This window comes from Lycorma delicatula, chromosome 3, assembly GCF_047948215.1.
Source record: "Lycorma delicatula isolate Av1 chromosome 3, ASM4794821v1, whole genome shotgun sequence".
Classification (NCBI taxonomy): domain Eukaryota; kingdom Metazoa; phylum Arthropoda; class Insecta; order Hemiptera; family Fulgoridae; genus Lycorma; species Lycorma delicatula.
Window position 1 is genome coordinate 217,124,345 of NC_134457.1, and position 23,445 is coordinate 217,147,789.

The window sequence follows — 23,445 nt, forward strand, 5'->3', positions numbered from 1 at the left end:
ACTTGGCTAAAATACTTACAAATTAACAACAAACTAAATATGAAGCAATTTTCTTATTAAATCCTTCTAGCCGAGGTTATCCCCAGATAAAAAGGTGTTCTACGAAGTCTCATCATCGAATGATGAAATATAATAAGAATGCTAAATAATAATTTATTTCAAAAAACAATATCAGTTGTATGGAAAAACAAAGCGAATAAGATTTTATACAATTTTCCCATGAGATATTTTAGGGCTTTGACTGGTTATCCACTTGCAAGTGAGAAATAAGAACTGGTATTTGGCGCTCCCAATGGGTGGATTATTTTGTATAATTGTTTTCACAAAATTTTGTTGTTTTAGAACCATGTTTTTTTCCGGTTATTGACAACTTTCTCATTTCATCATTGTTTAAAAACCTATTATTTGTATCTACGATACACAATTTCTTATTTAACATCAAAAAGAACGTATCAGATATTTTTAATTAAAAAAAAAATCATTGTTTCTGATTGAACGAAAAATCACTAGAAATAGGATAGAAAACGCATAAATTGTGCCAGGTCACTTGAGAAAAGATTCGTTTTTAGGCTGATAACAGGATTTAATTTTTTAGAATTTTAGCGCATTTCACACGCTCATAAATTCGAGGTTAATAAAAAAGTAGTCAGAAAAAGTGTACGGATACTTTTCTTTAATTTTTTGAAGAAAAATTTTAATAATAAATTAACATTAACATTGATTAACTGAAAAGTGATTTGGAAATAAAATAAGACCACCCTTGAAATTTACTATGTTTTGATGAATTTTATTAATAATGAGCCGTTGATATTTATATATAATTTATTTATGCTATAGTTTCCACTTACCAAAAATCCTTAATAGTATGTTCGAGCGCTTTCGGATTAGTAATCCATCCTCAGGAACATTGATGTGTTATAATTATTTACTTCAGATATCATTAATTTACTAATTTTTGTTTTTAAAATTCAAGTTGGTATGATTAATGATACATGAAGTAAATAATTATAACACGTCAATGTTCCTGAGGATGGATTACTAATCCGAAAGCGCTTGAACATACTATTAAAGATTGTTTGTAAGCGGAAACTATTATATAAATAAATTATGTTTTGATGTTATTACGAAACGATGTTAAGCTTCAAACTTTTCAAAAAAGGTATAAAATTAAAATATATAAAAGCTTTTTTAATAAAGAAAAAAAAATCTTTTGATTTTTTTTCTTCTTAAGATTTTCTGTCGATGACTTTTAATAAAAAAAAAAAACTTTATTGAATTATACTTTTTTATTGCATTGTTTCCAAAACAAAGTAAGGTTTATGCTGATATAAAAAAGAAGATACTGTATCCATTGAGTATTCTACTACAGTAGTGGCGCCGCTGGAACAAAACAAAGTAATATGGTTCGGTCTCGTAGAAAATTACTCTCTTTTTTCTTTCATTTATTTTGTAAAAAAACTCTCTAGATATTGCCACAAAGCGATAAAAATAAGCTTTTGCATATATTAAAATATTTTTTTTGTTAACTTACTCTGTTTGGTAGGGTATTTCTTTCGAACCTAATTTCTTTTAATTCCTTTATTTTCAAACAATTCCGTATCTTGGTTAACGATATAGCAGTTGCGTGAAATTGATCTACATATTTCTGATGATGATTTTTATTTATGACTGTGATTTAAGTGTGAATAAGAAATTGTTGTTATATGTGAAAGTTAACGAGATGTTCAGTCAATTGTTTAAACACCTGCCTAATCCAGACTGTGCATCACTTGCCGCCTAACTTCCCATTCCGCTGGCAAAAATATAATAATAATTTCAGGATTAATAGAGTTTCATTTGTAGCTATAATTTTAATTATCTTTTCAACCTGCTGAATTTTAATTCCCCCTTCCCCCCCGAATTATTTCTCTGACGGCTTACAGACTCAATCCCGGAGACAGTCGAACGTGACAGAAAAACTGTTTCATTCTGTTAGTATTTATTCAAAGCGTGATTTTAAAGAGAGGTCCATTTTAAATTTGTCTTCTAATTATGCAATGTAAAGAGATTGCGCTTGCGTAGCTGAATTACTTCAGTCAATAGTCAGCTGTTATCAACAATAGTTTAGTCATTTTGTGTATTTATCGATTAGTTTAATCATTTTGCATATTCATTAAAACAAAGAGTGCTACAATTCATGATCCCGCAGGTGTGAAGTACGAGCAGTAGTCCGATTTTTGATAACAAAGAAAATATTCTGCAGCCGAAACTCAGGTAAATTTGTGATTACGGGCCGAATATTATGAGTGACGCTAGTAAAACAGTGGTGCCGTTCATTTTGAGAACGAGGAACGAAAGTTCATGATGAAAGACCTACTAGTTGCCGGTCGTCGGTGATAACGAATGATTTGATTGAAAAAGTTTACAAAAAAATTGTGAAACTGGTGCTTCATTGGTTTTACTTTGATTAATGAAGTTTTGACAAAAAAATTGGGCTATAAAAAATTGTGTTGCAGATTGGTGCCGAAAATGTTAGCGAAAATGTTACACAAGGAAAAAGTATGTTCTGGCGCATGAATTTTTGCAGCGTTAAAAAATTAAGATGACTTGTTTGATAACATTGTTACCAGAGATGAAACCTGAATTTCTTATTTGACCATCGAGACAAAGCAACAGTCAATGTGATCGGCATTCATCATCTCCTAGACTGAAGAAATTAAAAGGAGATTGTTTGTAAAGATGACTACTGTTTTTCTGGGACAAAAAGGTGTCTCACTAATCAGATTTAGTAGTAGTAGTAGTAGTTTTCACAAAACTACTGACAATGCTGATATGTAACAACAAATTGAAAAGTGGCATTACTTTGTGGTTTAAATCACACTGGTGGCAGAATTTCTTGATGAGGGAATAAAGAAGTCAGTGAAAAGCTATAAAAAATATGTTCAAATTGAAGGCAGCTATATAGAAAAGTAGTAAATAAATGTAATTTTTTATCTGTAGATAATTTAGTTTGTTCATATATTTCAGTGTTGTTTTTATTTTAAAATGGATCTTACTGTAATAATATGCCTTGTATTTTAATAGGGATTACAAAATTGGGGTTACCCTATGTGTAGATTTATTGTACAATCACTGGACAACAAATAGAGGCCCCAGATCGATTCATAGATAGCTGCCTTTTCAGTCATCCTATAGTTGCACTCTCTTTACAGAAACTGTCATCCATTATGGACTAGAAAGGTCTAACCTACATCCACAGAATAAAAAAAAAGGAAAAGAATTTAAGGATAAGAAAAACATTTAGGTGATGAAAAAAAATGTTTTTCTCAAAAGGAACTGCAATATGAATTTAAAAAACCCCAGAGGAGAGCACGTGGCTCCTTTCAAGCAATTGATCCAATTCCTCAACGTTGGAGTGCTTTAATTTAGATTGAACAGCACATTACTGATCATTAATTTTGTGTCAATAATCTTAAATATATATTTAATAAACAAAGAGTATCAATGCTTTCTTATCAAGTAATGAAATATAATGCTGATTGAGCTTCCAAATTTCATGACTCAAAAAATAAAAGAAATAAAATTTGAAATTTTATTTTCTGCCACTACGTTATGGTGGCGCTAAATTGAATTTACAAAATGCAGTTTAGTTAGAGATTAAAGACAGATTATATGAAGAACATTATTTTGTTTCAATCAAGATTTTGGAAAAATTATGGTATTGTAATTTTTAATAATTTCTTTTGGAAAATAAGAATGAAGTTTATATAAACAATAAATAATTAATAAAGATTATATAAGAACATATTGACTAAATATGATACGGTAAGTTTTACCAGGAAAAAATACAGAAGGAAACTTCTTTCATCTTCAGAAAAATAGCATAAGGGAGAGTGCATATACTCCATGTGTGAATTAATTAATGCTGAGTGTTTCTATGCATAGCATTATAAAATATTACTGATTAAAGCTGTTTACCACTGATCAAAGCTGATTTTATACTTCTTTTAAAATTTTGATTTTAATTGTTAGTTTAATTGAATTTTAATCCTGGCAATTAATTTTTTGAATTTTTAAACCTAAAATGATTGATTGATTTGTATGATATTCTTTTATTATTCTGATATTCTGAATTTGTATGATATTTTGTATTAGTATACAAATAACTAATGCACTTTTCTTGATTTGAGGACCTGTAGGAAACTTTATCCCTTGTTCATGTGATGAATGTATCAGAAGCTTGTTAAATCCATATATCGCAGGCCGTAGTATTGCTAGAACCCAATAACATTATATTATTGGTAGATGGAGACAGTATTGAGAAACCAGTATTATATAAAATATAACTGGTTTGTCTGGACTATAAAATATTAACCTTCTTTGCAGGAGCCCCCTAGAACTTAATAATTTTCCACTCACTCTGAAACGCACACATTTAAAGTAATCTTTTCATTTTGTAAAACTGTAAAAATATATTTAATTTGGAATCAGCTGGTTTGATTACGTCAATTATATAAACCATGAATATTTTTATGCGTTTATATTACTGAAAAAATATAAAACTAAATCACAGATGGTTTCACAAAAATCAAGTGTTTTACTTGAAACTGTTAATGTAATTAATTTATCAACAAATGCATTCAGCTTCATAATAGCACATTGGTAAAGCAAGAATTCTATTTAATTACATTCCTAAATTGAGTATAGTACTATCTCTTGGGACATCCTCAAAAAGTCACAGTAAGTTATCAGAGTATAAAAATTATTTTGTCATAAATATACCAATATTTTGTAATTTCATATTTTTTAATTTATCCAACTTTTTGTATTTATATATATGTGATCTTTACAAAAAGAATAGTCAATTGTTGTTAGAAAAATATCCATTCTTGTCAAACAAGATGACAGAACTGTTTTCATGTAACTCCTCACAATCTTCTTAGAAAGGCTTTGTCATTTTTAATAAATTACAGAACCATTTAAAAAATCCCACCAATTTATTTAAATAAAATTAAAAGATTTTGTTTTACAGAAACAATATTCTTCTGTCAATGAAGTTTAAATAATGCTAATTAAAAATTCCCTGAATTTCTGCATCTTGTTCAGCTTTATACATAAATGCTTGCTTAAATAATTTTCATTAATACTATCTGGGTGCGATTTATTTAATAGTTAGTTTATATAATAATTTAGTTTAATTGTGGACCTAATGTTTTTATATTTTAAATTTTATAGGATTTAATCACATGTATTTTTTATTTTATTATTAATTTTGTTTTTTTTTTCTGTTGCACTAAACAAGATTTTATCTCGGTTTCCTTGTTCCATCCAGGCAAATGCTTGGGTAGCAATTTTTAATTTTTTTATTTATAGAGTAGCATATCACTACTGACATGCCTCTGTATAATATCATATTACGTCTCTATTTAAATAAAGATCTATTTATTTGAAATTTTGAAAATGTCAGTTGCTGTTTTCAGCCTGTTAATAGTCAAAAAGGGAAAATTGATGTGGTCAGTTATTTAAAAATTTGTCTATGTCTTCCTGGCTGCTTTGGTAACATCTCTATCATCTGAAGGTCCCAGGTTCGAATCTTGGTCAGGCATGGTATTTTTCATTCATTACAAAATTTTCATTTTCATATTCCTATGCATAAGCTTTGAGCTTATGTAGTGAATTAATTATTATCAAGCAAAAAAAAATCTTTAATGATCTTATAGTTTTCATTATAAAAAATTTGTTAGCCATTTGTGTTAGTAACTTACTGTGAATTTTGTAGTATTTAAAATCTATTGAATTTAAAATAAAATATTTCATGTTATTCATTTTTTACAGTTAAATTGGATTTTAAGATAATACTTCTTCATTTGCAAAACGGTGTTTGCAGATTAGTCAAAATTTAAAGTATGCTAGAATTTATAAACATTTAGTGTATTTTAAATATTAACTTTTAATTGTTGAAATACTCTTTTACTCATGCAATTAGAAAGTTATTTAGGCTTTCTTCTACAGGAAACTAATTTATTGACATTTATATGCACATATGCTGTCATACACCTACATATTTTTACACCTACCCAGTTGTTAAATCATTCATTAACATCTACAAGATTATTTTATACAATATTTTTAAATATTATGCAACACTTTAGCTATTAGTTGTTAAAGTTATTGTACGTGGAATTAATTCTATACTGATTTAAAATTTAATCATCATTTATCTATTAGATTACTTTAAATATTCCAAAATTAAGGATTAACCATATGAAATTTTATTTTTAGTTTTGTATATAAAAAATAATGTATGCTAAAGAGTTATTGAATTAATATTGCTAGGAGTAATGTGAAAAAAATTCTAAATATTCAAATCTAAAACTAGAGCAACATTTTTACTGTTAAAAAATTATCTATAGATTACCAACTCCATGGTAGAATCAATTAACTTTTGATTAAGTAGGTTCTTGGTTTGAATTCCAGCCAGGATTGTCATTTTTTCATGTATTGCAAAATTTATCAATCTTTAAGTAATTGTAATTAGCCCTGTAAGTGTAATTAAGCATCCTCTATTGAAGAAAATAAATTAATAGATGTAGAAGAAGTAATAAAAATAATTATTAAATACAGAAATGGAACTTTTAAACAAATACGCGTAAATGTATACAAATGAAATATTAGCATTAAATAATAAAATATACATAAATAAATAAGTAATAATGTACAAAAAGACATTTTCACCAATGTTAATACAAAATAAAATTTGTTTACCAAACAATGATATTAATTACTTTAGTACATACAGACAGACAGACTTATAGGCCACATACTAAGGCATCCTGAAATAGTCGCTTTAATATTGGAAGGACAGGTAGAAGGAAAAAATTGTATAGGCAGGTCATGTTTGGAATATGTAAAACAAATTGTTAGGGATGTAGGATGTAGAGGGTATACTGAAATGAAACGACTAGCACTAGATAGGGAATCTTGGAGAGCTGCATCAAACCAGTCAAATAACTGAAGACAAAAAAAAAGTACATACAATCCAAGTTCAAAGTTGAAGGTTAGATTAAAGAAAGTTTTTTAAATCCTCCTCTTTTTCTTATAAATACCAGTAAAATATTTTTTACTGTACAATTTATATTTTTTTATTAATTTTTTAATCATTTATTTAAATTTTGTATTTTATATTATGTTTACTTTTACTACGTACAGATAATGGTTGTTTAATGGTCAAAATGTGTGTTTCATTTTAGATATTTACTTCTTTTTAAAACAGTTCTTTATAAGTTCTTTCTATTGCAACTATTTAATTCCTTTTTGCTAAAGTTTAATTCCTTTCTTAAAAGTTTATGTCTTAATCTGCTATGATACAATTTTCGTAGTGTCGTACATGTTACTAGTTGCACAAATTTTTATATATAAAAAAAGAATCAGTTTTACTGCAACATATCAATTATTTTAAGTCATATTATCAATAATTAAATTATTTTTGTAGATTAATTAATTAATTTCAATTAACTTATTAATACTTAAATTGTTGGTTGGATTCCAGATGGTGATATCCATATGAGAAAGAAACAAAAACAAGCTGAGAGAATGACAAATTTTATGAATAAATACAAAGCAACAATGATGGAAACTGAAAAAGCTAATCAGCAACAGGCAAACGCTGACAAATATACTTTTACACCTCAAGATTTCAAATATGAGAATAAACATTACAAATATATCAAGTATACAAAACATGATAATAAAATCTCAAAGGTAAGTTACTAAAATTTTCACATTATATAATTTTTGATATAGTGTTTTTTTTTCAATAATTAGCCAAATAAAGAATGTATGTAACTTCAAAAATAACATTTAAAGAAATGTATGATGTAGAATTCTTTTCCTTGCTCTCTTTTGTATTAGATAACTTGCAACAGGAAGAAATGTTCAGTTCTTCTTGTTGCAAGTTTTTCTAAAACTCCTTTCACCTGCAAATTGATATCAAAATGACTACAAAGCTTAATGTTGAATTGGTCTAACCATCTCATTTTTATGCTGATCTTTATCACTGACAAGTTTATTCCTGTGTTTTTTCGACTAATGGTATTTCCAATTTTATCTATCAGGGATATACCCTGACGGATAAAAATGAATAAGGTGAATCTTATTCATCTTATCTTGAATGATTTCAGGAACTGTATTTTCACAGATTCAATCTTAATAAAATCTTTTGACACCGTTTTTAATTATCATTTAATAATAGTCTACTGTACCGTAGCCTTAGCTGTATTTCTCTTATAACTCTGCTGTTAAATATTTATTGATGTAACCATACACGCAAATTAAAATTTGTACTTTTGCTTAAAAGTTCTACATTTTCATCAGATGTTTGAAACATGACACACTTGACTAATTTCATAAAAACATGTTGTTAGATCATAGTTGACACTTGAGAACCATAACCTTTGTTTTACTGCTTCACAGTTTGATGTTGTTCTATTTTTAAATTTAATTAAGTTGTATATAACATTTATCAAGCTAATTAGTATTCATAAAAACATAAAATTAATACTTTATTTTTGATTTTTACAATAAATCATTATTTTTTTAATTTGGTTGCATACAAGATCAATTATGTATACCTGCTTAATACAAACAAGTTATTTTTTTAGTGGACAATTACTGCAATATAAAGTAATTTTAATTATAATTCTATTAAATTTTGGCTCTTTTGGTTAGTTGTTTAAATTTTAAGGTTACTAGAACATTTTTCATCATGACAGGATTTGATATTTACTTCTATTATCCAAGTTCATTAGCATTAACTGATTTTTTTGCACTCCAATAATTTTATTTTTTTCAGTTTTACTATTATTTTAATAAATCTTTTCTATTTTGCATTCAGACTTTCATATATAATGAATACTTATTTACGGGTCTTTGTCCTAGAGCCAAAATTAGATTAAGTTGTACGAGGAAAAGAGACCACTTTATGTTGAGAAAGGATAATCTCAGATATGATATGATAACTTAAGAGTTAAAACTCTATTATCAGTTCACTCAGTAGATATTTAATATGTTAAACAGAATCATGTAAATTCAGCTATAAAAAAATACATGATAACTGCTAATGGATAAGTTATGTGAGGCTGATAAATAAACAGCAATCCTGAATTCTGAATGATCTTGTGAGAATTTGTGTTCTAATTATCAACGTATCCTGCCCTGGTTATCCATGCATTCAATAAAATGCAGGTAAACTTGTTTTGTGAACAAAGCATGCAGTTGCTTACAGCCTCTGAATTAAGAAAGTTGCTCTATATATTTTAATTAACTTCCAGATTATCAAACTAATCGGTCAAGTCATATTATGACAGATGTAATCGTATTTTAAAAAAATAAGTAAAACAGTTATTAATTAAAATCTATAATGGTTAGGCAGTTATTTCTTTACTCATGTATTTTTATTTAACAGGATGCATTCAGTGTGACAAACCCACCATATTATGAGGATAAGGAACGACAGAGAGGTGACAATGAAGTTTTAGATACCAAACCGACATCAGGATCTGCTGGCCTTGGAGGAAGTTGGAGCAAAGAATGCCCTCCTGCTTCTCTACAAGCCATGGGAGACCGCCTTTTAGATTGGTTTTCTGTTATCATGGCTGATGCTAAACGTAGGCGTACACACAACAAAGGAAAAGGTTAGTTATTCATTTAATTTCTATTTGCAATCTTTACAAATTATACAGGGACTTCATAGAATTCATTAGAATATTTATATCTTACTGAGTCTGTTGTTTTTATCATTCTCTTGCATCATATTACCAAGTAGAAGATTAGTTGTAAAAAGATACCAATGGAAATATCTATTGACATTTCTGCCAAAATTAGGTATGTATTTCTGAGAGTTGAACTTTACAAATATGTGTTCACTATAAGTATATTTTACCAACCCACATAATCAAGAGATTGACTATTCTATGATTGTCTAAATATGTTCTATCTGCTTCTGTCAGTGTAATATTTTAAAGATGTACCTAATTTTTCTTGCTATCCTTGTATTTATTAAATTTCAAATGATTTAGGTAACATTATAGAATTTGTTTCTCTTTGTAAGTTTTCTTTGAATAAATAAAATCTCTTTTATTTTATTTTTTCCTAACCTGAACTGTTTTCAATAATACTAAATTTTTTATTTATATGGCTTCTCTTGCTCGTACTAATTATATCCTTTTTTAATACTTCAGTGTTTATGTTGCAACTAATTATTTATAATTAATTCTTCTACTGTTCTAGTGGTAAGTAATAAATCAAAGTAGTATTTAAATATATTATGGAATAATTATATTTTTTCAAATGATTTTAAATGTACTTTATTCCATTTTATTTTTCAATAGCGATTAAAATGAGATATTTTTTCTAAAAATTTCTGTGTTCAATTATGTTTGTATTTTTACTTAACTGTGTGTTAAAGCTAGGCAACTGTAATTTGGCTTAGCATGGTCAGAAAAAAATGTAATTATTATTTCTCGTTTAATATGATTTCCACAAATATGTGTTAAAATATTATCAGTTACTATTGCTGTTTGATTCTTACTGGAAAGTTAAAAAATGTTAAAATATGAATTTCATTAATTTCCTTAACATTAAACTTAAATTAAAGTTAACATAATGTGCATAAAGTAAACTTAACATTATAGATGTACTATTATCACCAATTATACTATTAATACTAAAATCATAATTTATAACAAAATCATTACACTTTAGTAACGTGTTTTTATCATAACTTTAAAAATTTGCATGTATTGTATTAGTGCTGATCATTAGACCCCTACAGTTATAAACTGGAACTTATGGAGTACGTATTTTGATGACCGCAATTCAGATTGCTTTACTCGCACCTTAATCCACTTAGCGTATTGCCACCCAATTTCATTATACAGGTTCTCTCAAGGGGATCACAGTCCCTTTTTGTAACGTGAGGGCTATTTGGAAATTAACTTCTGGTTCTTGGTAATGTGCAAAGGAGTGGGGGTAGCAATTCTATCTTTGCACAGTTGAACAGTTTGCCGGTTCAATACAGGTCTAATAGTATTATGGAAATATCATCAGTTAACAAACTCTGTAAAGAATTGAAAATTAAAATTAATTTTAATTCTAGTGAAACTAGTTTAAGAAAAATTTTGAAAGAATTAGTTTTTACATGTGCAAAACAGAAAACAAAAGGAAAATTTTAGTTGAAAAACATGATATTAAACAGTAAAGGATTTCACATTTGCAGGCAATCAGTGATTTTAGAAAATGTAATGGGCAGTCATTTACTTACATGAATCCTATGTTTTATCATCTCATTCAATGGCAAAAATGGGCTGATGACAGCGGTGCAGAACTTCATTTACCAATAAATAAAGGTGAACTCTTAATTATAGTTCATGCTGGAGGTGAAATGGGCTTTATTCCAAATGCAATTTTAACTTGGACAGCCAAAAATCAAAAAGTGGCAATTACCATGATAGCATGAATACTAAAAATCATTTGAAATGGCTGAAGAAAAATTAGTTCCTAACCTTCCTCCTGAGTTTGCAGTTGTTATTGACAATGCTCCGTATCATAGTACCCTTTCCGAAAAACTTCTAGTGTCATCAAGCAAAAAATAAGACATGTCTATGTGGCTGTAGAAATATCACATTCCATTTTCATCTCAAATGCTTAAAACATAATTGTATGAACCAATTAAGTTGAACAATAGTAACAAAATACGATACCAATTTGACAAATTGCTGGAAAAGAAGTGGGCATCAAGTTCTGCAGCTTTCACCTTATCTTGATTTAAATTGAATCAAGATTTTATGGACTGAGGTAAAACGACATGTTATGAGCCACAACATAACTTTTAAGGTGTCAGAAGTGCAGAAACTGTGTGAAGATAAAATGAATTCGATGAGCGACAAACACTGGAAACCTTACTGTGAAAAGGTTAAAAAAATTGAAGGTGAATATTGAAGCCAAAAATGGTCAATTGATTCTCTGACAGATTCTTTCATTGTCTCTTTATGTAGTGACAGTGACTACATTGACAATTTCACTGAAGATAGTGATGACAGCAAGAAAAGCATTCTAGCTAAGAATTAAATGGATAAGTCATTTTCCAGTAAGTAAAGATTTAGTACTAACCATCTATTGTAATATTTACCATGTAATTAGTAATAGATAATATTTTGTTATCCGTTATTACATATTACATTGTACAGTACAGAATTAGCTGACTGTATTTTACTTTCATTTGTTAAAAATAGAACAATTATTTTGAGAGGGCAGTTACCAAGAATGAGGAACATGTTTTTACATTTGGTAGTAATCATTGTCACTCCAAACTAGCTGTTACTTGGCGGTGACTGTACTAATTAAAATGTTTTGGTCATCAATTAGACAAATTATAATTGCTTAAATTACAATGATAAATGTTGAGTAACAAGGTATAAGATTGGAATAAAAAGTAGACTGTATCGTTAATTATGTGTAATAGGTACTGCTTCAATCTCGCTGGGTTTGTAATTACGAGGTGATAAAGAAAATAAACACACTGTTACAAAGAAGTATGATGTATTGAAAATTATTAATGAAAAATATCTATTTAGCTGCATCGAGCATAGCCAGCAACCAGGATTGCAGTTAATATTGAACTGACCACTCACTTGTCTTTACACCTCCCACCACTAATACGACAGTGGCTCTATCTCCAACATGCCGACCACCAAAAAGTATTTTTTTGTTATGCTACGATGGTATTAATATTCACTTTGAAAAGATAACAAAGATAGAAATAAAAATAATAAGGTTAAGACAGTACAATAAAATGATTATAAAAGGTAAACTACATGATAATATGTGTCACACTGATAATGACAAACATGTTACAAATCAAAATAATAAACACTTATTAGTTTTGGTTGATAAGTAATTTGTTCGAGATGATTAGATTTTCAGATAGTGGCAATTTAGACAATTTGGCAATTGGTCTTTTAAGAGTGCCTTGATTGTTCCGTAATGTCACCACTTACACAAGATTGTCAGATCCAGCATGCGCTTCTTTCATGATATCCAGCTTCCAACACAGGGGTGGCATGTTGTCTTCTTTTATTAGAACCACATTGCCAATGTTAAAGTTGGCTTCTTCAGTTTTCAATTTTTGGTGCTGCTGAAGAGAGTTGAGATAATCAGCTGACCATTTTTGCCATATGGTTGAACCATTTGTTGAATCTGCTGCCAACGATTTAACCTGGGAATAGCTAAGTCAGTTAGGTCAGGATCAGAGATACTTGTTAAAGGCTCTGCCAATTAGGAAATGTGCAGGAGCAAGATGGGATATTTCTAATGGATTGTCTGAGAGTTTAGGTAAAGGTCTAGAATTTAATCATGCCTGTATTTGAGTGAGAAAAATAGAGATTTTCACAAAAATTAAAATGCTATTCCCCGCCACTCGTTTGAGGTGGTATTTCATTGACTTCACACCAGCCTCTCAAATTCCACTGAAATGGGGAAAATATGGTGGTATACAGTGCCCCTGACATGACTTCGAATACGCTGCTGTTAATAATTCATGTTTAATATTTATTAAATATTTATATAAAACATGAAGCTCATGATGTGCACCAGTGAAATTGGTACAGTAAGTAATGAGGAATGTTCCTCTATCTACAAAGAGCAGCCATAAATACTTCAGTAGTTAGATCGCTTATTAGTTCAAGATGAATAGCTCTTATAAAGCAAACAGAAATTCCAATATAAGCGTTTACCTTTGTTTTTGATCGTTGAGTTCCTGCTTTAATAAAAAAGAGACTAGCATTAAGAAATGCTCGAAACAGACAATCACGGTGAGAAAGTAAAGTTTCCACTAATTGAGAATGACTTGATGAATTTAATTTAAAGCACATTATGCAGCTATGAAGGATTTGTTTAATAGTATCACAAAAATTTGCCAGCCGATGTGAGTGTTAGCGTCTTGACCTTTCATCCAGAGGTCTCTGGTTCGAATCCCGGTCTGGCATGGCATTTTCAAATGCTATTTGTAACTTATCCTATCCTCTGAAGCAATACTAACAGTGGTCCCAGAGATGGAAAAAATATAGTATGACAAATGTTAGGTACCCGATATTTCATTTGAATCAATGCGATCAGTAACTGTGGACCAGCTGCAGTAATCTACGATGTTTGTTTTTATTATGAACCGTGTAAGATGATGTTTAGAGGGTAAGATAATTTGATGTTTGAATACAAAAAGGTAATTCTGATTTTTTTAAGTACTCTTCAACTCTTGAGTATTTTACAACCATCAAGGAGGCTGAATGTAGGTTATGAATCTGATTTTCAGTGGGTAATAGGTCTCCACTAGTAAGCGCAGATATCTCCTGAATGTAATTAGTTGCTAACTTATTTTAATGCATATAATTAAAGCTTATATATCTCAGAAACACATAATTCATCATTAGATTTCTGGTGACTAACTACTCTACAATGTTTTATAAAATGTATACAATATGCAGTAGTTCTTAGTAATTGCAAAAGTTTTGAAAATTTTAAAGTAAAATTGTAATCAGTTTTTACAGATATTAATCTAATCTTATGTTTTTGCTTAGGAATATCCTCCTCTTCTGCTAGTTTTGTTGAAGTTGGCCTTGTTAATTGTTAACTCAATTTGTTAAGTGAGTTAACCATTCCACCAAAGTGAACTATTGTTAAGATCTTCAGCATCAAAACCTCTTGATAACAAATCAGCTGGATTACATTTCGAGGATACATGATTCCAGTCCTCTACATATGTATTTTCTTGAATTTTATTTACCCTATTTGCTCTGAAAGTTTTTAATGACTAAGGACAGTTATTTAACTAAGCAAATATGATGTTTGAATCTGTCCATAGGTAGATTTGAATAAAGGTGAGGTTAGTGACATCAAGAACCATTGATGTCTTGAAAGTAATACAGCTTGGCACATTTTTAACCTCAGAAATGAGATCAGTTTCATAGGAGCTACCTTTGATTTTGCACATAGTAGTTTAATTGTAACATTTCCGCCACTGTCTGTGAAACGTATATATAAAAAAGCACCATATGCCTTTTCAGAAGTGTCTGAAAATTCATCATTTGCCAAGACTAGCCTATCAATTTGGATTTTATTCATGGAAGATAGACTTTATTTCCATGATTTCATTTTTCCCTGATTTCTCTAAGTGTTCAAGCAAGGGATTATCCCATTAAAGATTTTCTTGCCAAATTTGTTGCATAAGTATTTTACAACTATAAGTTATAAGTAATTATAACAACCAGGGCTATTAGTCCTAGAGGATCAAAAATTGATGCGATAGTTGCTAAAATGTTTCTTTTAGTGGATTTTGCTTGAAAATATTTTCTTCCATGAGTGAGTGCCAACTCCACAGACAATTTGAAGTTTGTCACTGGCTGGTAGCCACAGTAATCCAATTATTTTACTGTACTTCTGTCATCAGTGCTCCAAGAGTTCCTTATTGTTTGTTGATCACTTGTGAAGTGGGAATCCACAAGCATTTAAGAGTTCCTGGAGATCATCTTGCAGCTTTATGGCTTGATTTACAGTTTGATTTGATTGATTTACAGTGCCAGAAATGCAGTCAATGTCATAAAAGTCATGTTCAAGGATTTCAGCTGTGTCTGGGTATTTATGGGATTCTTCAATTGCAAGTTGCAGATGGCATCTTCTTGCCAGAAACGGTGCCAATGATGTACCAAATGTGACCGTGGTTAGTCGCTATTCACAAACTGACTTATCACTATTTTCTCTCCACAGTATGCACTGAAAATTATAATCCTGAGGATCAACCTGTATCTGTCTGTACATTTTATTGATGTCTGGAGTAAAGGCAATTTTGTGTTATGAAATCAAGGCATAATCAAGCACAGATCTTGTTGTGTTGTGGGGCTGACTCGAAGATTGTCATTTAATGATGTGTTATTGCTTGATTTTTAAGAAGCATTGAAAAGATGTGTTTTTGTTGAAGTACTAGCTCTCTTAAACACTGCATAATGATATCTCATTGCCTATATTACATTAATGATATCTCATTGAAACCATACATTGCCGATAGGTAATGTATGGTTATAATGTATGGTAATAGGTAAGGTTTCATTTTCCTCAGGTGGTTTGTTGACTTGCATATGACGTAACATTTCATATTCCTTCAGGAACTGTTGGTAATCTTGTTTTAGCTTAGCATTGCGATTCAGTCTCCCTTCAACAAATTCTAACCTGGACATCACTGTTGTTTTAAACTCTTGCTAAAGAAGATGGATCTTGATCAAAGGGTAACAATAAACAAAGGGTTACAATAAAATGTCTGTTTACATCCCGCGCTATATTTTTGTTAAAATATGATTCGAAAAGTTTTTCTTCCTTTGACCTTGGAGGTGAGGTAATTTTTTCAATCTGCCAGAATCTTTGGACTTATTCATTCAATGAAATGTCATGACGAATAAATAAACTGTGATTGTAAGGTTTGTTGTACCCGCATTTGTATTATATTTACCACTTATTATTCACCCAAGCTTGGTGTTTCGTAAAAATGGATAAGATTCTTTGTGAGTTAATTGTTCCATGTGTAAAATTTTTAAGAAAACCTGAGTCCGTAATTCATTGGGTAACAATTCATTGCGTATGTTAAATGTTGGATCAACAAATTTAATGTTGTTAGGAACATTACGATGTTTAAAATCTATGTGAACTGATGGTAAGTCTGTTATAATTTTTGGTAATGTTACAATTAATATTCATGGAGAAATTAGGACACTGATTGGATGCAATCTTTATAGAGATGCTATGGTTAGAGTTTGATGTCAAGTACTTAAAAGATTCAATAGGAACTGGGTTTTTGGATTATCTCAGTTTCAAACATTACTAAGTCTTCAGTAGCAGAATTGACCTGCGGGCCATTATCTGTGGTTTTCTAAGATTGCTTGACATACCTCAGAAATACCAGTACTGTTGCGCACTTTTATAGCAGTTGCTAGCAATGTTTCAGGTTGTTTCTGTTTTTTAGTGTAACAACTAGTTTTGCCATTGTACTGGTTTGATTGTTTGTTATCAGGACATGGTTGTGAATTTGAATTACATTTGACATGAGTTTTGTTAAAATGAAGACTTGTATAATGTCATCCAATACATTTAAAACAAGTGATAGCAATTTACATTCTTTTAATTTATGGTTATATTTTAAACAGTTAGTGCGTAAGTTGTGAAGTTTAGCTATATAATACCTTTCATTTGGTTTTAAAAACAAGTATTTTGACCATTTATAAAAAAATATGAGGTTTTTGCACACTACACAATTATGACTTGTCGACATGTACAATAATTTAATTTTGCGTTTAGGTATAAACGCAGACTTGGTTTATTAACTTTACATGATAGTATGCATGAATTGTCATTGTCATCACTGTTTGTAATAATATGGTCTGTCTAACATTTTTTTTCCTAAAAATTTAATTAATTTATCTAAATTAGGAATTTCTTGATCATCGCAAAAAAATTCAGATTGAGTTTGAGTAGATAAATCGACTCTATCAAGAACAATCTGAGCCAACAATATTTCTTATAATGAAACTTCTATATCTAACACTCATATAGTCTCACAATTATTTGTTAATTCATTGATTAAGTGCCCTAATTTGACTGATGAAGCCTTAGCTGATGACAATGTTACAAGGGCTTTGACATGCCTACAAACAATTAGTTTTTTGTTGTTATAACGACCGGATACTAGTTTGCATACATTATTAAAGTTAGCGTCTATTATCAAAATACTTTGAATAAGTTGTTTTGCTTCTCCTTCTAATGAAATGAGATTTCTGGATATTAGTTACATTCAGTATTAGGCTTTGAAATATATTTTTAAAATGATATCACTGCACATAATTGCCATTAAAACATGGTATTTTTATTGTTGGTAAGTTAATAGGTAAGAGCTCTTTAATGATTGCTGAATCTGATACACTAAGTAATTTATTAGGTTCTTGTTTGATTTGTTCTATTCCTAATACTATTTATAACTTAGATGCCATGTTATCATAAAGATCTTCAAACTGTACCCTGTAATTTGAGTGTTCATCCTTTTCATTCTTCAATTTTAAATTATTCTGAATAGAGACAAATTCTTTTTTAATGTTAGGTAATCTACAATGTTTTATATAAATAATTGAGTATTCAAATGATCATTTACAAAGGTACTTATTTTTGTTAGAGTTGCTTTTATTATGCCTCTTTGTTTAATAATGTTCTTATTTTCATCTTTGTCCATGATTAAAACAAATTACAGATTAAAAATTCTAAACAGGTTAATGCACTTAAATTCTAAGGATAATTAAAATAAGTCATTAAAATAAGTCAAACATAAGTGTTTGACAGAAATACAGTGCAAGGAAAATAATTCTTGTGACGAGGAATAATGAGAGTTTAGAGAGTAAACATGGAATAACATAGAATTAAAAATGTAATTAAGAGTGACTTAGCTGAACACAATTAGTTAATGAGATGTTGTGTTGATACATTGGTGGCGAGGACTGATATGGTGGCGACTTGATGGTTAGTTGACTAATTACATATGCCACAGCAATTCGCAGAATAAAATTGATAATGATTTGACACGACATAATTCAATAACAATGATATACAATACTGGTTATAGTACAGATTACAACATAAAACCACAATATAGCTTTTCACGATTTGCAATATATTGCTTGCACGATTTGCAACTTTATGATATATCAAACTCACAAAATCCAAAAAGACTTACAAAGCCTGGCCTCGGAGGACCAAAAATGTTGAATAACAAGATATAAGAAAAAAAGCGAACTGTATCGTTAATTATGTGAAATAGGTACTGCTTCAATCCTGCCAGGTTTATAATTACGAGGTGATTGTTCAGATTCAAATGTTTTCTCTCTTCTTTCTTAATGTAAACATCTCCTGACATCTTCTTATTTGTTAATGAACCAGCTGATCTTAGTTATTGTTGGAATTGATTGTATGAATTTACTTTTCTTTAAGATATATTAGCAACAACATGATTAAATTTTTATTCTTCTAGCTAGACATATTTAATATACACCTAAAATGTGAATAAATTTGAACTTAGCTAAAAACATAAATTATTATAACCCATTGTGATGTTTAATTAATGAAGTGTAAATTTTTAAAGTAAATGAAGGAAGTGATTATTAACAATTGGTTATCCAGTATTACTTAATGTATTTGGTTTACACAACCAACGAATTGCTCTGAGGCTGAAAGTATTGTACAGTAATAAAAGAAAATAAACCAACTGTTACAAAAACGTATGATGTATTGACAATGATTAATGACAAATATCTATTTAACTGCATCGAGCAGAGCCAGTAATCTGGATTGTAGTTAATATGCAACTGACCACTCGCTTGTCTGAACGCCTCCCACCACTAATATGACAGTGGTACTATCTCCAACAACTGTATTAAACTTTTTACTCATTTTAAGAACCAGATTGTTTGCCTTCTAATCTTTAAAAATTGTTTACCCTTTTAAATTAATTTGTTTTTTACACCTAAATGAATCTGCGCTTTCCTGGGACATCTTCACCTGTGGAATGTATATTTTTTTAATGAGTTACTTTTAGTTATAAAGGAGTGAAATAGAAGAATAAACTGTTAAAAAAGTTTGTTATTTTTTTATGTAAATTTTAATTAAGTAGGTCCAAATTTAAAAAAAAACCTTTTTAAGAAGTTACTTCAATTTAAGAATATCAGGTTTCAAGCAAATTATAAAACTGAATATCAAGATAACATTTATTAGATCAATCATTTTAAAATAAACACAATTTTTATTTAAATAAATTTGATATTTTAAACAATATATGTTTTTTCACTAGTTATTAAGCAAAATTATCTCACTGAAAAAACTGCCTCTTTTATGGTTGTTTATATCACCATATATTCTGTTAGTTTTCATTGAAAAGAATATAGCAACTCTATCTGTATTAGACTGTCAGATTTAATCTTGTCCATTGATTGTAAAAATATTTTCAATTAAAGGTTTTTTGAACAGTTATCTGCAATATCAGCCTAGTCATTGCTTGTTTATGGAATGAAGTACATGGTGTATGGATTTATTTTGGCACTGCATTTACTTTGTTTACTATTATTTTTGGAATTATAGATTATTTCTGGGTTTTTCTGAGGTTATAAATTTCTGAGGTATAAATGAGAAATGTTGAAAGCTGCCTCAGCCATCATAAAAAGTGAAAAAGAATTCCTCATTTAGAGTTACTCATTTAATTAATTAATTATAATAGTAATTAATTTTGAAATTAGTCCATTTATGATTATAATTAAATTTGTTTATTATTTCTGTAGGTAACAGATTCCCAGGAGGATGCAAAGGTGAAGTACGCTGGATGTTCCAACATTTGGACTCGGATGCTGATGGACAACTGTCTTTGCAAGAGCTTTATGATCTTGAACATGATCAAAATGAACACTGCATTAAACCATTCTTGGATGCCTGTGATACTGATAGGTAAAGTCAATTTAGAATTCCTCTACCATACTGTATTTTCTTTTTTTTTGTAAGGATTTAAGAAATGAAGAATTAAAATGAATAATAATGTTGTAAATATTTTAAAATAAAACTGAACAACCCTGCTGTAAAATTTTCTCATGGAAAGACAGGGATAAATCTGTTTATAGCAAAATCACATCACTACAAGAAACCATTAGAAGATTTCTATACAAGTCAGTGTATACTTTATGTTCCTGTGTTTGAATATTACGCTGTCTGAAACTATATGTTTGTATTTGACTATGTTATAGCAAATTTTTACATTATGTATGTAGTAATAAATAGATTTCCTTCTGCTTTAATACAATATTTGTGGTACTCCACTGTCTTATTTTTTGTAAAAATTGCACAAAACAAAAATATATCTTTGGTCTATGTCAGTTATATCAAGAAACCATAACTTTTTTATTTCTTGTTTTGTTCTGTTGTCTTTCATGATAATTTTTCTTTATTACATGCACAATCATTTTTATTTCTCTTCAAAATAAATTTTTGTTAGTGTGTAAAAAATAAATAATGATTTTTTTTCTATATTCTAGGGCAGATCAAATATCTGCATTTTATTTAAAATTGTAATGCAATAATCTATGTTATAATAGGGTTGCAAAGTCATTAAAAAGTGATTCATATGTGTAGTATATATAGTTTAATATTTTATGAATTGTTTTTATTATCTGTACTGGAGAAATTCATATGCTGGAATTTTGTAAGTCATATTAATAATGAGTTGGGTTCTTGTATTTTACCATTTAATAACACAATAAAAAATTTCAATAAACAGATAATAACTGGTATTAAAAGTCATGAATATTAAGTTTATTATCTCTCAAAACTGTACTTATAATTCATGATACGTTGTAAAAAGAAGGAATGCCCCATTCTCTTTAACAGGTTGACCAACACGCCTGAATGTTTTTATTAGTTCCACATTTAATTCAACTTTTCTGCTATTAAAGTTCTTTAAAAACTGCTTCAGTAAACTGTTAGTTTACAATGTTGAAAAACAACTGATTTGAAAATAGAAGAAACTAAATTAGATTTTAATTCCTCCATTAGTAATATGTTCGATACTAGTTTACCTAGTACGTTAGGAATTTTTTTTGATCATAACATTTTTTTTGAATAAAAAAAAGTCATCTTTAGTGACATGCTCTGTAATAAAGTGCAATTTTAAATTTAGAAATAGCGTAGTTTTGGTGAGCACTTGTATTCTCCACATGCTGGGGAAGTAAAACATTCAATTTATACAAATACCTGAGAAGATGGCAAACATTTTTATTAATTGAATCAGGTATAAATTATTTAAATTTCTTTAATTTTTCACATTCGATTATTCATATTTGTTAAATTTTTATATGTGATATCCCTAATGGATTTAGAATAATTTAAATTGCATTTTTTTTGGGTTCAGAGACATTTTTGTGAGTCCGAGGGAATGGTGCAAATGCTTTGATAAGACTGATAGACCATGTGCTGCTGTGAAGAGGAGAATTACATCAACTCTTGGTAATTTCAGCATTAATTTATTTTTCAATTTATAATCTTAACTTTATTCTGATGTTAAGGTTAATCAGATAAATAGTAAGATTGTACATTTAATGATGAAATTGAATGCTCACATTACATAATGTGATAATGTACAGTGCTCTTATTTTATTTTACAATGTCACTGTTATTTGGGGGAAAAAATTTAATTCTGATAGAAATTGAATTTATTGCATCTTGTAGGAAACAGATTCATAATATTGTTTTAGTTAGCCATTGCTGCTTCCGGTACTTTCTACTGTTGACAACAATAAGAGACGGTGCAAGGGGAAAATAGAAAATAAGTTTCTTGACCGCAGTACTTTTTTAATAATTTATTTTAATAGAAATATTTACACTCTTTGAAAAGGTATTATTTTTCAACATAATTTATCTTTTGGTTAATGCCTTGTCCAGGCACAAAATCCATAAATAAAAATTGCTTTATTAAAATTTGGAAATTTGTTGATGCAGCCATTTTCGCTCTTCATGCTTCATGTAGTAGTCATATTACAATTTCTTAGCACATTATGGATTGCAATTTCATTGTAGGAAAGTAATGGTACCCATGTTTCATCCCCAGTAACTATTTACTTCAAGAGTTTATTATCTTCAGTTACTAAATTGAGATGTAGAAGTCACAACCATGGTTTTTATGTGTTCCTCTGGCAATTGTCAAGGAACCCAGGTCCTGTATACTTTTCAGTTTCCTAAATAATTGTAAACAGTGTCCATATTCTGCCATGTGAAATAATAGATTTCACTTCCAAATTGTATGAATGTTACATAGTGATTTTTCTTTAATTACTGAAACAAAATCTTTTGACATAGAAGGAAATGTATGCTTCTTTGTTCAACTTTGAAATTCATGATATTAGTGTTATGTTAAGCTGGCTGCACGTTCATGGTTGATTTCAGCTGATGCCATTCTTTTCACTCAAAAAAATTAAGTAACTGATCCTATTCTGTCTATGTAGACAGATAGAATAGTCAACATTATTAAACTACCAGTATCAGCAAAAGGAATGCTGCAGTTGATTAGTTGTTCTATCTTAAGAAAACATTTAAACTTAATTAAATGCTGAAGATCCAATATGCTTTGTTAATTTATTAGAAGCAAATGAACTGTTTTTTATTTTGCCATTTTGTTAAATATTTTCTTTTTGCTATGAGTAATTATATTTATGTAATAGTTTTATTATATTCAACCATTTTGTGGTAGGATCATAAAAAAACTCCTTAGAATAGGCGAGATGTTTAAAATGTTTTCCTTGTTATTCTAAAAAAAATTATTAGGTTTTAATTTTTCAAAATAGAAAGTTCATT

The 23,445-nt window shown here is 29.1% G+C and overlaps 1 protein-coding gene across 3 annotated transcripts in view; it reads left to right on the forward strand.

Moving 5' to 3' along the window:
• The window catches only part of Cow (Proteoglycan Cow), a 746,474-nt gene that overhangs the window by 698,760 nt on the left and 24,269 nt on the right, over positions 1 to 23,445 (forward strand). For all 3 annotated transcript variants that reach the window (XM_075361499.1, XM_075361500.1, XM_075361502.1), the window contains exons 5-8: positions 7,529 to 7,740; positions 9,443 to 9,671; positions 20,391 to 20,553; positions 22,007 to 22,101. In XM_075361499.1, the coding sequence (XP_075217614.1) occupies positions 7,529 to 7,740; positions 9,443 to 9,671; positions 20,391 to 20,553; positions 22,007 to 22,101 (699 nt within the window). The remainder of the gene's footprint in view (positions 1 to 7,528; positions 7,741 to 9,442; positions 9,672 to 20,390; positions 20,554 to 22,006; positions 22,102 to 23,445) is intronic.